We start from the raw sequence: 16642 nt of genomic DNA on the forward strand, positions 1-16642 counted from the left end.
ACTAGCAATAGTTCTACTAATGTCTTAACTGATTTTAGGAGGTCAATACTATCAATATCGAAATAGCCCGAATGTTATTATCGCGACATCAACAGGGGAATAAAAGAGCGCTGGGCGGAATAGGGCTTCTGTAGTCACCAATAATAACGTCGATGGTTCTGAAATTTTACTGTGTTACTTCTACTGCAGCTGAGGTAAAATACTTAACGGTGTTTTACTTTTTAAACCATTTTACTTTCACTTTACTTTAGGTAGGCAGACTTTTGTACATATTAGGTAAGGTAGAATAAGATTCCTGTAAATAAAATACACTACTTCCCTTACCAACACTTAATTTCATCAGATTCAAAAACTTAAATAATTTATAAGACTATGTATCTTGCAAAATTATATATTCTACCAGTTTTCTATATATTACTATTGTGTAGAGTTAATTATAAGTGTCATATTAAGTGTGATAAGCTGTAGTAATTTATAATGTGTAGGGTAATACTTATGTGAAAATTAAACAGTTAATTAAAAACATATTTTATTTATAAATTCTTTGGAATGATTAATTAATAAAAAATATATAAAAATATATGAGTTATTTAAATTTACTGTTAACACTTAGATATTAAAGCATGTTTAGAACATTTATATCAATTATAATATCATATTATGGCACTAAAAGTTTCCTGTAATCAGTGATAATAATTATATAATAATGTCATGCTTTTATCCGCAGTAAAAATATCTCATAATAAATTGGCAGTATCAAAAATATTTTGTGACAATTACAAAATAGTGAAACAGTTTACCTATTCATACAATTCTTCTATAATGACGTCGAGCAGACTTGAAGCACCGATGCGGAATAGCTGAGGAGTCATCCACTCCTTCCCTAATTCAGTATACACCATGACCAGCCAGTTTACGGCGTCTCGGGCAGTCTTAATGCCACCTGCAGGCTTAAGCCCCACCTTAAAGCAAAAAGGAAATATAAATTATAACTGCCATGTATTTTTTTCAGTCAATAGTACATCTATACTTATAATAAATCTGTAGAGAGGTCAATTCTGTACATGAAATATATTATTTTCAAAATAACTATCAGGGGGTGATAAGTGATCGATACTGATGCCAAAAATGCAATCAGTAAAATGTTTGTGTCTGTCTGTCTGTATGTTCCTTATAGAAACAAAAACTACTCGACGGATTTTAACGAAACTTGGTACAATTATTCTTCACACTCCTTGGCAGGTTATAGTATACTTAGGAACTCCCGCGGGAACGGGAATTAGCGGGAAAATCCTTCTGTATGAAAAATCTAAACCGCTTAAGTTAGACGCTTGAAATTTGGCATGCAGGTACCTTAGTAAACTCAAAGCTTAGTTACAACAGGATATTGCAAAATTCCCACGGGAACGGGAGTTAGCGGGAAAAAACATTTGTATGAAAAAATCTAAACCGCGTAAGATAGATGAAGGGGGTAAAACGGGATCCACGCGTACGAAGTCGCGGGCGGCCGCTAGTTTATGATATGGTTCATGGATCATGCATAATGCTTTAACCACACCAACGCGTGCAGGTGGTGCAGGTCGCACGGTGGGCTGATATTAGAGCTTCATAGACTTAGCGTCGCTCAAAAATCAAGTGCCTAATTTTGAAAAAATAAATACGCCTATGTGTTCCTTTACCAAAAAGGAATATTTTATGTTATGTAACGTTTCTTGATAAAATTATTATTTAATAAGTTATTGACAATTTCCTTTTTTTTGGTATGGAGCTCAACATTTATTTTTATTTTATTCGTTATTCTTAAGCTTTCTTAAGAAATTGACTTTTGTATTATGTAATGCAACATATAAGCTATGTTATCACCAAGTGTCGCATTTCGGAAATCTTCGGAACATTGTCATTTTGGACTTTAAAATAAATAAAAATGTTCTAATGCTGCTTTTACACTATGCGGAAATTAGCCGAGTCAAGTCAAAAAAACAGAGGAGTGGAGATGAAATTCATTCATAATTCATCCCCACTCCACTGTTTTTTTGACTTGACTTGGCTAATTTCCGCGCAGTGTAAACGCAGCATATGATCGCGCTGGCAATGGCGATCTGCACGCATCGGTGTGGTTGAAGCTTCACATGCAAGCTAAAATAAAAAAAAGACATTTGATTCTATGTTGACAGGGACTTAATTTCAAGTTAATAATCTCATTTTATCAATAGCCTTGTTTATTATGTTGATAAGACATTGAATTACATATGTTTTAATGTTTGTGCTATTATAAAATACCTACGTAATTGCTTCTTCTTTGAATATTGTAGGATTTATGGGAAATTGTATCACTTTACTATACGTTCGTCGGTATAAGGTTACAGTCGCAGACAATGACATTCAAATACTACAACAAATTAACTTGTTAAAAGTTCCATACAAATTGCGTAAAATTAATACCTTTTTTCCAGTCAGCAGATAGAAATTACGAATAGCTCTACACATGACCAATCCCACTGGCAGTGTTGCGTTGACAGATTCTTTTCCCGTGGAGGTTTTTATGAAATCTGCCCCAGCATACATTGACACCATAGATGCTTTGTAGACCTGAAATAAATAAGAGCTTAGGAGTTATCTAAGATAACGAAAAATACATGTCATGCGTGCACTACACAGTGTAATTTGTGCTATAACTTACGTTTTCATAAGACCCCAATTCACCGACGCCGAGAATAACCTTAAGATGAGCCCCTTTACAAGCTAGTCGCATTTCTTTGACTTCCTCGTACACTGCATCCCACTGGCCACTCAAAACGAGACTGCGATCCAAAACCACATCAATTTCTGTTGCGCCATCTGCTATGGCTGATTTAATTTCTTGAACACGTGTATAAAGAGGGCAAAGACCTGCTGGGAATGCTGTGGCCACTGTGAAATACATATAAATCAATATTGGTAGGTTTTATGCAAAAACGACAACACATCGGACTATACGTGTTTGTTGTAAAATAGTACCTATCACAACCACATGACGTCCCTTACATTATCTGACAAGAATCTGACTTCTTTTATGACATTTTATAAAATTATATTGTCTTTTTTCTCTCCTGTAAAGTTACAAAAATGTAATTAAGCGGTGTTGAAGTATAAGGGACGATAAGATGCTGCAGTGTTTAGCTTGATGTACTGACGTCCTTACCAGTTTTGTGCCTTACCTAGTGCGTTGTTAATGTTGTTATTGACTTTCAGTTTTGTTCATTACAAATAATAGTTACCTGAAGCCACCTGTATTTCGTTGGCTAAGCCCATTCTATTTATCACTTCTGCTGCATCCTTCACTCGACTGGGGTACACACACACAGCTGCTGTATGAATGTTCTTATCAATATCCACAAAATCCTTCACTTGCTTGAGATCTTCCGAACTCAAAGGATATGCAGCCTGAAACATTTTATAACGTTATTGCTCAACTCAGACAATACTAAACTGAAAGGTCTGTAGTTTTTATTGGAAGGCCAAGTTAACAAGCAATTATAAGACTCATTAAATAATGAAGCTATACATTATACCAGTTAAAAAGTGATGTGTTATAAACACGAGGTGATCGGTAGTACCTTTACACACAGTCGAGTGACATTTGATTTGGTGTCGTCTCCAGAAAGAGTTGTTAAATCAATCATAGAAAGAGCTCGCAATAACCAGACTTTGTAGTTTTTAGGACTAGATACAATGTTATTCTTTAGTATGAAGTCTACATGGGAATGTACACTATTTTTGTTTACATGCACACTCTTTAAAGTTTTTGAACCTGAAAATATAGGTAGGAAATAAATTCTCAATTGTTATTATTCATATTTTAATGAGTGTATGTGTACTTTAATAATTATGTAATAATAGTAATAAAATAAATACTTACTAAAACCAGGATAATTCGGCTGTACCATATTTTCTAATTAATTTTGTAAATATTATTTGAAACAAAATGATGCAACAACGCTAGAGATAAGACTGAATTAACAAATTCTATCTATATTATAATCAAAATTTTGTTCAATTGTTTTGTAGAACGACGGTCGAAGACCGATAATAATAAAAGAAAAGAACTTAAAGAAGAAAATGAATGATGATAAAAAACTAACAATAAGAAGAGTACCACAATCAGGGTTGCCAGATACCAGCGAACTCAATTCGCCTAATTTTTCCTACCGAGTAGCCTAAATCGCCTAATATATTTTTTTTCTCAAAGTAGCCTAATTCGCCTAACATTTTAAGCTAAGTACCTATACAAAAATTGCTTATACAAATACATATCAAATCGACACATTAAAGACAAACAGCTGTTTATCTCTTTCTAACATACCTATAGTGATATACTTAGGAAAAAAGAGAGAGATTTTTGGTCAGTACCTACTCATTCATGCGCAACATTTTCATGTGACGTCACTTACTAACTACCTCACTAATACTTATTCTGTGCTTGTGCCGAGTTACATACATGATTTAAGAAAACAACATGGCCGCAATAGGCAATCAGCTGACAACTATACACACACACACACACACACACACACACACACACACACACACACACACACACACACAAACCTGTCAGCTGATTGCCTTTATTGCGGCCATATCGTTTTCTTAAATCGTGTATTTATGTTACCGGCAGTGTGTATAATCCGGCATTCTATACAATCCCTAGCCAAAAACGTTCAGTTATTGTATGAAATATTATTAATTTTATGCCCTGACTAGGTATTCTATACAATAGCAAACGCGCAGCCGTCAATGTGTGTAAAAGATGATAGCAGGGAAAGGAGAGACGAAGCGGGCGGCCTTGCCTTCACGCTGGGTAAGGTCACCAGTCTAACCTAACCTAGAATTTTGTAATCCAACTAGTTTTCAAAAATGACCCCCACCCCCTTTACTACTCTAGATAGAAAAAAGTTGGAAAAAGTCCATACTCCATACTAAATCCGTCAATTTTTTTTTAAGTGTCAGCTCCATACAAGTCCTGCATCAAATAATAATGATCAATACAAGCCAAAATCTGTTTACTTTACACATTGTCGGTGGGCCAGCTGGTATTCTGTACAATGCCTAGAAATTACGTATACCTACACTGCCTAGGTAAAGTATTTATTGAACAATAATATTTATAACATTTCATACATTGCCTACGCGCCCCCGGCATTTTACAAATTGACTAGAGATTGTACAGAATTCCTAAATTATACAAATTGCCGGTAACATTTATAATGCGTGTAAGTGTGTGCGTAATGTGTGTACTGAGCACGTTTATTTTAAAGTTACGCCAAGTCCATGAGAATAAAGTACGTCAGTGTACGCAATAGATCTATCTCACTCTTACAAAGAGTGCGCGAATGGAAAGAACGGTGGATGTTTCAGATTAAGTGTTAGGGTGGATGTGCTTATTATTACGTTTCGTTTATATCATCAACGAGAAAATTTATTTTTCAAAGGTAATCCTGAAGTAGCCTAAATAGCCCGATCTTTTTTTCTAGGTAGCCTAAATGGCTACCGGTAGCCGTATGCATTTTTTGGTCGCCATTTGACCCCCAGAGGTAGCCTAAATGGCGATAATTCGCCTAATCTGGCACCACTGCTCGGAAAGCAGTCGAAAAATGGTCGAAAATGGCCTTTTTTTGTTTAGGGTTATGATCGATTCGATTTTCGATTCGTTCAAAAAGTGCAACTTGTCTAGGGGGGCAGGGAAACGTTAACAAATTTTGGGTCTAGACCTCTATGGTCTAGACAAAATGCAATTTAAAATCGCAAACTAGTCGAAAGATGGTCGAAAAGCCCTTTTTTTGTATGGAGTTTTGACAGATTCGATCAAAAAGTGCCACTTGTCTAAGGGGGCAGCAGCGGCGCCTGCATGGCTCGCCGATCGATCGCTCGATAACCACTACCAACCACAGGCACCACAGCCACCACCAAACCACGTCGCGTCGCGCGCCGTGGCGCAAACTGACAGATTGAATGAATTTTTTAATATTATATTATCTTTGGACTACTAAAACGCTCCATTCATATTAAATCTGTGAACCAAATCAAATGTCAATTGTCAAATTTGATTGATTTGATTAAAATCTCTGAGAATTAATTTTATTTCACAGAAATCGTGTGACGCTTTAATAATATGCAGTGAAGACGATCTAAAATAATTTGCAAATTCACAAACGGATTCCAGTGCTATAACATAATTTATATTGATACTAACATTATTTCGTGAAGTGCTATTATCGCAATCTGCGACAATGAAAGTGTGATCCTTTTGTCTTCTGTGCAATTTTTCGTTTTTAATCATTTTATGTAAAAATACATTTCAGTCAACCAAGTATTACTTTGTTGCCAACATGTGTGGAGGATTTACTTGCAGCAAAAACGCACTCATTGCGTTAAATGTATTGTATGTGGTAAGTGTCATCTGCACAATGAAGTGGACCATCAACCATAAACAGCAATTTATTGTTTAAAATATGCAAAGAACTAATTTTATAATGATTTTTAGGTGGTTGCATCAATTCTTATAACAGTAGCAGTGTATGGGCAAGCTTCTTCACTAGTGGTTCCCAATTTGCCAATAGTGGGAGGTATACTGGCATGTGGAGTCTTCCTGATATTAATATCCATACTCGGCTTGGCTGGGGCAGTAAAGCATCATCAAGTTATGCTGTTCTTTGTATCCTTTTTGAAAATTGGTCTTGTCTGTGAAGATATTTTGCTACATCATGTGAAAATGTTTGTGAAATTTTAATAGCCTTAGATTTTAGTAGAAATCTATGACACTTATTATTATTATTATACTACAAATGTATTAGAGGGGTCTCTTCCAAATCTCTATTTTTTCTCCATTCTACTTTAGGTTGTACCTACCTATTCATATTTTCATTGCTTATGTATATTCTCATTTTGTCTTCTATTGTAGGATGACAATATTAATTATTATATGACATCATCTGGAGCAAATCAGAGGTGGAATTGTGTAAAACAATCGTAATCATTTGACAGTTCATATTGTACGATAAAGTCAGTTAAACAAAGCGTTTGACAGAATAATTGTTTGTTATGAATTGTCAAATGATAACGATTGCTTTACACAATTCCACCTCAGATTTAGCTCTAAAGTTATGAGTCATCACTCTCTAAAAAATGATTTTGATAATTGTTATAATTGTTAAATTGTTAGTTAGATAAAAATATTTTGTAATTTTATGTTTTCCTTAACATTTACTCAGTACATGGTGATTCTGTTTCTCTTGTTCCTGGTACAGTTTTCAGTGGCATGTGCTTGCCTTGCAGTCAATTCTGAACAGCAAGAGTTACTGGCTGAACAGGTAACAATCAATATTTTGAATATTTAATCTGGAGTCTTAACATTATATTTAATAACTGTTGAAATATTACAATAATCATTTTGCAGGGTTGGAATAAAGTGGGTTTGGATGTCAAGGAGCAGGTTCAAGAAAGATTTCAGTGCTGTGGTTTTAAGACAAGGGAACGCAATGCAACTGTAGATTTTCCAATTTGTGACCTTCTTGATGTAAGTTGATTCCAGGGTTCNACGGCAAAATCAACTAAAAAAATAAAAATCTTACGTCAAAAAGTACAAATACAGTAACAAATTTTAAAAGTTGATATATATCATCAAAACCGGATTGATATATATCGGATATATATCCGATATATATCTTGATATATATCCCTTGATATATATCCTCGAACCCTGGTTGATTCATATCACAAATTAAAGCCATAATAGTAATTAGTATTTAGTAGTTCTCCTGAGTGTTAACTATTTTTTCAGAGGACCTGCTGCCATAATGAAATGGTAACTCCTGATTGCTGGTGCAAGCCCTGTATGAAGAAGTTGAAAGAAACAATTGATTATGCCTTCAAGCTATGTGGTGGAATTGGTTTATTCTTCAGTTTCACTGAGGTTTGTTGAACAATTACTTTATTTAGTTTTGATCTTTTGAAGTTTTAAATGATAAACTAGTTAGGGTGATAAAGAAAAGGATTGAAATTAAAGAAAGCTGTAGGAAGTTTTTGTTGAAATGGGAAATTCACTTTAAATAAGTATATGAGACATAATAAATTCATTATTATTATTATTAAAAGTATCATTTCTATTTTCATACATTATAAAAAACTGGTTTCAATTCATTTTCTTTGCCCTCTTTATATGTATAAGACTTTTTTCTATGCTAATTTCTTTGAGTCTGAGTAGTCCAGGCATTTTATAAGAAACATACCAATTTTTTTTAACTAATGTGACTTGAAAGTAGGTACTAGGTAATAATATCTTGTTTAAATAGGTAATTAATGCAACATGCACTTTAATTAAATGCATGAAGTAATATTTTTATAATAAAAGTTTGCTAACTTAGTTATTATATTACACGCGTGGTTCAATTTATTCGAAAGCAAAAGAGTTACGAATTCGGGAGTGTAATTACCAATGCATAGCCATTCCATATGATCTTCTTTCAACACACATGCAGGGAAAAAATATTGGCAGCTAATTGAATCATAAAAAAAATGTGGCAAGGGCATCAATATAAGATTACTCTGACACAGAAACAAAGTAACATTTAAAACTGTTTTTTGTGTATCATATTTTAATTTGTCGCAGTTTAATGGCATACGAAATAAAATCATTGTTATGGATTAAAATTTAAAACTGCAGTACCTACCTTGAAAATTTCACTCTATGAGCAAGTGTGTTGAAAAGAATTTGACCCATTATCAACACGTTTTTTCAAATTTCTTACAGTAATCAAACTTATAACTATTTTCCATTATAACGCACAATCGTAACACTATATTCGTAGATCGCCACGTCAAAGTATTAAAAAACCTGGGCACTTTAGCACTTAAGATGATGTCTGTTCTCTACCTACGTGAATACTTGGCTTCACACATTTCAATTGCGCGAATTTTCGGATATATAAGTACTACGTACAGAAGTTTTACTTCGCGAAGGTATTTAAAAAAATGTATGCTCAATGTCATTAACAATATGGTGTAATTTAGCCTGTCTCAAGAGTCAAGCAACATTTTGTTGATAAACGTCAGTGATCGGCACTGCGCCGAAGCTATAGGGCTGACTTCGGTAAAATGATGTGACGTGAAGTGCCAAACTGCAGAAAATGGCGGAGGAAATACATGATTTAGCATGAATTATCATGAATAATATTAACTACTTATTTACCTCTGAGTGTCTTGAGGCAACTTAAAAAAGTACATTCTGTGTTTTTATTATTATTTAGGCAGTTAAATACTGCACAGTATCAGGCCTGGCTCACTCCGCGCGGTACATCCGATAATTACCTACAGCGAAGCGCCACGCCGGCGGGTATTATATCAGTCGAGTGTCACGCGCGTGCCCGTCAGGACGCTGGCGTGCGTTGTAGTACCTAATTCTATGATGGAAGTATTATTTAAAAATGGACATAAAGAGAAATAAATATTATTGTGCGGCGTTCGGGTGTTTAAATTCGAAAAGAAATCTACCGGATTTATCTTTTTTTTCGCTTCCCAAAGATGCTGAAAGGTATGTTGGCCATGTAGGTAATCAATAATTCTTAGGATAGTATAGGAACCTAACGTACCATGACTACTGCTCAGAATGCGTTCGTTCGTTTCAGCCAAAAATGACGTCCACTGCTGGACAAAGGCCTCTCCCAAGGTTTTCCATAATCAATGCGTACTTACCTACATACGTACCTCATTACAAATAAGTAGATTAATTATTTTTTTACTAGACACTACTAGACAGCAACCCTAACAGCGTAAGAAGAGTTTATTTCTCTTAAACAAATACTTTAACACATTGTGAACCACTTTTCTTTCACGACTATAAAAATATTTTAGCAATTTAATTCATAAAACCAATTGCGCACATTTAAAATAAAGTTTGTTTACACTTTGACAGCAATAGACTGACATGCAAGGTGACATGTCAATGAAGTTTTCAGTTACTGTTGCCATTAAAAGAAATTAGTACCATTAGTTTTCCGCAACATGGCGAGGGTTTTTATGTTCCTGGTCAGGCTATACTTAGTGCTGTGCGAGCTGAATTCCACTGTATCGCGTCGTAGCAAGACTCGCATTTATTTAAATCGTCTTGCGGAGTAATCCTTCTGTACCTGTACTATTACTTATTCTGTGACAGTATTTAGTACACCATTTTCTTTATTTTCTTCCATCATACACAAGAATACGCGTGCGTGAGTCAATGTTCGCTCGTATGTGAGGCCTTGTCGAATAGTATCCTGTAGGTGGGCCATCGTGCGTGTTTTGTTTTCGTTGTAAACTCGCGGAGATGAACAGGCCGGGTAATACGTTGTTTGTATCAAAGAGATATATTTTAGCAATTTTTATTAAAATAATATTTTTTTTGTATTTTTAAGTAAGTTTAAACAATGACATTATGTGACACATTTTTAAGTATAAAACGATCATGAAATATATCTTCAAGTGTCAAATACAGTCTGAAATTAGTTCAAAATACTAAAACCATTATTGAACTTACTAAACTGAAATCGATCGTAACATTTCACGTATCAATGGCGTTGTTTTTGCCACTTTTTCTAGTAGCATAATGCCACTGAACTCGTTAAAAGTAGTTACTCTATATTAACTTATTTTTCCATTTTACTACGTGTAGTGCTTAGTCTTAAAACTCAATGACCATAAAACAAAGAATTGGAAAGTTACCTTGTAAAAGTATTGTATAATAATATGTATTGTTACATTACCTTACCTAGATTATATTAATTATTTAAACACTTGTAAAATGTATGTCTTCACCTTGAACATTCTTTGTAGGTATATAAAATAGGGACTCATCATTTTGTGCTAACCATTAATATTTTTGGGTTTGCTTTGACTAACAGATGGTTGATTACTTTGCAGTTTCTCGGTGTTTGGTTGACCGTAAGATATCGTAACCAAAAGGATCCGCGAGCTAACCCCAGTGCATTTCTGTGAATTGACGGACTTTATGGACTCACAGCATTATGTTACTTGAGGTGGATTGGTGTTTCGCGCATGTCATTTGCTTTGGTCTGACTCTGGTCGTCGTAAGCGTTGAAAATTTGTCGTACTAATACTATTAGATCTAAGAACATCCGTGCGTAAAAACGCTATAAAATGTTAACTGTGTCATTGCCCGCCCGATTGATTTGATATTTGCGCAAAAATGAAAAAAAAAAGTAAATCATAATTAAATCAAATACTAAGCAAAGTTAATGACGTGATAGTGATAATTAATGCTGACTTATATGAGAAAGTAAGATTTATCGTTATATCGTGAATCATTTTTAACGAAGAAATGTCAGAATTTATGCCAGTTTCAATCAGTAACCGTACATTTGTAAAACGCCTTCCACGTCTTGCGAAAACCAGACGAAGACCACACGCATTGATGTTGCCGTTGAGCAGCGCTTTTGCACGCAACTAGATACAGTGTAACAAAGTTCTTTGCCGCCTGTTGTCGCATATGTGTGCTTTGATGTTAGAATTAAAACGTACCGAATGTTCCTAACCAGTAATTGTGTTGTAATGTGTCTGATAGTTATCCCGGCAGATTAGATTCTTATTTACCCACCCTGTAAAAACTGTTGATATTTTGATGATGTTTGTAGTATACATAATCTATGTGAATGAGTTATCTTCGTATTAAATAAGTCTACCTTCAGGTTTTGCCATAATATTATCACATCAGTCAGTATGTATGCTTTCGGATATGACGAGTTTTAAAATAAAAAGTTTTTAGTCAAATCATAATGTACGAATTACTAAATTCAAGAGCGGATTTATATTTTATATTAAACGGATTACTGTTCCCTCTCATTATTGTTACCATTATCCACCAATATTGTTGATGCATAAGTATGCAATATTAAAAACTCCAGCCCCTACCCAGTTTCGTATAAGGATTAAGGGCCTCATGGAGTACAAAATGTTTCGGCCAGGTGCACAATGGGGCGATTAAATGCATATTTTTTTCGCTTACAAAATGGTTGGATAATAGTATGGATAATAGAGACGGCGGGCGTCGTATAGCTTATAATATGACGCCCATGCTTAAAAGTTTACCGAACCACTTCACCTTGAAGACGTTCTTGCGACTCGTTATCTACATAAACAATTTATTTGCGCAATTCATTTATTCTTATTTTTCGGCAGTCATGATAAGTATAACGATTGAGAGTATTTTTATGATATGCTGACAAATAGCGTTGGTTTATATTCTTATTTTTACGTAGCATGATAATATTATGAATGTATGCATATAATTTTGCCAATATGAACTAGCATGTTTTGCGCTTTAACGTTAAAAAATAATGAAATTATAACTCAGATACTAAGTACTTAAATAATGGATTGAGAGAAATACTTAGTGGTAAAAAAAACTTAATATTAATTATTGTTTTTCACTGTCTAGCCTGATTTATCAAATAATTTATAAACATTATAGGTAGAGACATGTTTATGTTTAACGAGTTCAAGAGTTCGGCTAACCCTTAACTACAAGAGGAACTCTAGCACGTAGCTAGAAAAAGATTTACAATTTTCGGGTTGTTAAATCAATCCATTATTTATGTGCACGGCTAGCAATCTAGGAGTTATACAAAGTGTAATTGAATTAATTCCAAATCTGAAACTTATTTGTTCAGAATGGGGAGGTAGGATAGATTAAATTGATGCTTTTTTCTAATATAACGCTCGGTCTAAATTATATCAATAGTTCGAGCTGCGCAATTCACGCCGAATAGCGATAGCAAGAAAGCGCTTACGTAGTCAGAAGTCGTAGAGTTACGAACCGAACACAATAAATGCATGATTGGTTATAACATATAATTTATCAAGCTTTTTCTAATTATCTACACTAATATTATAAAGAGGAAAACTTTGTTTGTTTGGTTGGTTGTAATGAATAGGCTCAAAAACTACTAGACCGTTTTTAAAAATTCTTTCACCATTCGAAAGCTACATTATCCACGAGTAACATAGAGGCTAAATTTTATTTTGGAAAAAAATAGGTTTCCGTAAAATATGTAGGTAGATGTCCACGCGCGCGAAGCCGCGGGCGAAAAGCTATTACTTATAAACTTCTGTTGGGGCGTTCAACCTATCTATTATTATAATTACACTTTGTATACTTAACCGTGCACCGGCAAACCGCATTACCGTATCCTATCGTATGACAAAACCTATTAAATCCTAATAATTGAAATGATTGCATTTGCATGTAAATGTGTATGGTTTAAATATGCATATCAAGTTGTAAAAAGCTGTTTTTCTGAAGTACTTAATGTGACTTGGTGTTAATTTCAGTTATTTGCTGTTTGGCTCGCCCGCCGCTACCGCAACCAGCCCGACCCTAACTACAAGGAGCCTCACGCCATCTTCCCTAGGAAAAACTACCTTTATTAAGTATCATTAATTTCCGAGACTGTCTTATGATAAGTCTCAAATGTTTACCTCAATGCGGTATCTGTAATGATATATCAAACAAAAGATATGCGTATCAGTGTGGTCTCCTGTGTAGATAATAACGTTTCAAAGATAAACTGACTAGTAAATAAGATAGATCTGTTGAACTTGAACTGTTGATAGGGGGTGTATAGCTAGATTTTACGCGTAGTACAGCTTGTGTATTTTCAGCCATATTCCTAAAATTAATTTTTCAGTTGAGGGAAACATTGAAAGTTTGTAAGTATGTAGATGAAACTATTTTGTAAACAATTTTCTCTATCATCTATAACTATTTAATATTATTCTTTTATATTAATGTACTTGAGAACATAGCATATGGTCGTTGATATATTTATAAGGATAGCACTGTAACTGTAGATATCCTTTCTTGAAAAAAATAATGAATTTATCAATTTTACTAAGAAGTAGTAACACTCTTTCATTTGGTTTACAAATTATCTAATTGGTTTAAATTAAATTTAAATTAAAGAAATTACGTATGGTAGGAAAGAATCCTATCTTATTTATTAATCAGTTCTTTGGTTTTTATTTTAGAAAATAATGTTTACTTTAAGTAGGAAATTGACAAAGACAAGAGGTTATGACTTATGATTTTATTAGTAGGAACATTCCTTGAATCTTGTTTTATATATAGAGGCTTGAATTAGTTTTTTAACTATTTATGTTTTATGAACCTTGGAAGTAAGTCACATAGAACTACGAGGATATATTTAACAAATGAATAAATAGAGATCTCGTGGATTTGTTCATGCGTTTGTTCACCTACTAGTCAATAGTTATATTGTTAGAATTAATCAGCTAGGATTTTAACTTTTTTTCTTGCATGCATTGCTTAATAAATTAATCGTCTGTACTCTACTTCTAGGCCAATCGAACAGTCACAAAAAAGCTCGAGCAATTTTAAGATCATACCTTTTATAAGCCAGCTTTATATTAATTTGTCTCTGAAAGTGACTTTTGGAATACATTTATATTTTTTTCTTACTGGTACAGTTCGACAGAAGAAGAGAATGGGATTTGACGAATGACAATTTGTCGTAGACTCTTGACTATTATTTGAATGCTTAAAAAGATACAAATTACTTAACCTGGGTTGCACCATCTTACCTTTAAAAAATGAATTTTAGTCCTGTGTACAGCTACATTCGTAGTCCGCAATCTCTTATGTTGAATGGTGTGGTGATATTGCCATTTTGTAAATTATACTTGTCATGTTAAATTATGGAAAATAAATTTTGAGACTTATTGTATTTAAAATTAAGTAAATAATTTCTTCTTCGTAGGTTTGCTTCTTACTACAATTATACGTATGTTAGTTATCCACTATGTAAATCGAACTATAACTACATTTACTTGAATTGAATGTTAGCTTAGCCAAAACTCTTGATACTCGATTAAATTGACTAATTGGTCATCCAAACAGGTTGTATTTTATCTTACTCAAGTTCCACGTGCTTATGGTTGATGACAGTTTTTAAGCAGTATTTCCATGAATTAGCCAAAAAAATATGGTAGTTAATAATACCTTTGAATTTAAATGTTTAGCGCTCCTCATAATTATGGAATAGATTCTAAGAACTTTTCTCGTCAAGATACCCCGTGTGTGCCCTTTCAGCTTTAATGCCTCTACTTTAATTGTATCAAATCCAGTTTAGTTATAGGAAACTATGTAGAATAGTGGTACTTTACTCTTTATTAGAAATTTATTTTGGTAAGAATTATACATTTCTACATATTTTATTGCAAACTTATGTTTGTGTTACAGGATATTTATTAGGTTTAAGATTTTTATCGTTTTTACTTCATCGTAACTAAGTACACTACCATAAATATGTCAGTTAAGTTCTTGAACCAGTTATATATTTTACTGCTTAAATTGTATTCATTAATTGACATGTAGTATTTGTAGCATTATCTGTAACAAAGGAATTCTACATCATCATCTTAAATGTACTGATAACCATATGTTTATTGAAATTAAAGTGTGAAAGCATGATCCTTTTGTGTTGTTAATTTACAAGTATAATTCTACTGTCGCACCCTAGACGTCGGAGGAGCAGACTTTGTAATTGGATCGTGATACGAATTAATAGAGGGAAAATCGTCATTCCACAGTGTAACTCTAACCTACATACGCATGATAGTGTCTTATTGTTGTATAGTGACTTCAATTCCTACTATGCTATGAAATCGTCTTCAAACTTTTGTAGACTTGGGAGTGATTAGTGGGTAGTGTTAGGTGGCTACAGTCACTGTGCTAAAGAACTACCCGTAATTACGTAGTTAGTTTAGTATTAACCAACAGAACATTTTATAAAATACGTAGGTAGCCTTTTAATTAAAAAATGGTCAAATTACATATTATTATTTCTTGCAGTACCTTCTGTACGTATACATACATATTATATAATTAGAATGATATATAATTATTACCTATGTATTGTTTTTGTATAGCAATTTGAGAGATGCCTGATGCTACAATATGTAATCTCATGCCATGAGCATAGGTACTAATCATAGGTATGAATGGGAATAAACTCCACTAGTTAGATGGTCACCAGCATGATCTTTTATCCACATAAGATTTTTTCATCTTTAGTTACATACGAGGACTTATTATCTTAGAAGATATAAACATGAACACGCAGGATATGTTTTGAGTTACGCTGTTGGCATGTAGGTAATCGATTTGTTTATTAGGTGGCCGCAATTGAATTTACAAGAGCTATACTTAAAAACAACGCTAAGAAAATTGCAATCACATTAGAATCTACTTAATCGTTTGTTTTCACTTTATCTTGCTCACTTTTATTACCCTGGCAACTTGTTTCCGTTCCGCCATAAAAAGTGATAAGCATCTCGTAAAAAGATAGATAATCTCTACTCATTCTATAGTATACTTTTTGAACTAGTATAATGGTGAAGACATAATATTGATAGGAACGCAGCGTCCCTTGAGGTTCGTCAACCGTCCGCGTGTCGGCGCCGAAGCTTCTGCGCAAGCTTTCCACGTTTCGCCAGCGCCCTATGAAATCTGGGCGGAAAAGCTACGTGCTCTGAAGACTACAGTCGCGCAGCGCCCGTTTCGCCCGCCGCACTCATCGATCCGCGCTACCACCAACGA

General features: G+C 34.0%; 2 protein-coding genes across 3 annotated transcripts; one reads left to right on the forward strand and one right to left on the reverse strand.

The window, feature by feature from the left end:
* Positions 1-610: 610 nt before the first annotated feature.
* Positions 611-4056, reverse strand: Dera (deoxyribose-phosphate aldolase). Its single transcript, XM_028308347.1, has 6 exons — positions 3899-4056; positions 3597-3790; positions 3258-3423; positions 2681-2910; positions 2443-2589; positions 611-962 (listed from the first exon to the last, which is right to left on the reverse strand). Exons 1-6 carry the CDS (start codon positions 3924-3926, stop codon positions 801-803), a joined length of 927 nt encoding a protein of 308 aa, XP_028164148.1. The 5' UTR covers positions 3927-4056; the 3' UTR covers positions 611-800.
* Positions 4057-5946: 1890 nt separating this feature from the next.
* On the forward strand, positions 5947-15514 carry Tsp97E (Tetraspanin 97E). Of its 2 annotated transcripts, XM_028308341.1 has the most exons (7): positions 5947-6425; positions 6521-6691; positions 7248-7346; positions 7433-7552; positions 7817-7948; positions 10930-11045; positions 13357-15514. In XM_028308341.1, the coding sequence occupies exons 1-6, from the start codon at positions 6366-6368 to the stop codon at positions 11002-11004; spliced, it is 657 nt and encodes a 218-aa protein (XP_028164142.1). In that variant the 5' UTR covers positions 5947-6365; the 3' UTR covers positions 11005-11045; positions 13357-15514. The 2 variants fall into 2 exon arrangements, with proteins under 2 accessions (XP_028164142.1, XP_028164141.1); XM_028308340.1 differs by lacking the exon at positions 10930-11045 and having other exon boundaries at positions 5966-6425.
* The last annotated feature ends 1128 nt before the right edge of the window (positions 15515-16642 follow it).

This window comes from Ostrinia furnacalis, unplaced genomic scaffold, assembly GCF_004193835.3.
Source record: "Ostrinia furnacalis isolate ACB-3 unplaced genomic scaffold, ASM419383v2 OfSCF2414, whole genome shotgun sequence".
NCBI classification, from domain to species: domain Eukaryota; kingdom Metazoa; phylum Arthropoda; class Insecta; order Lepidoptera; family Crambidae; genus Ostrinia; species Ostrinia furnacalis.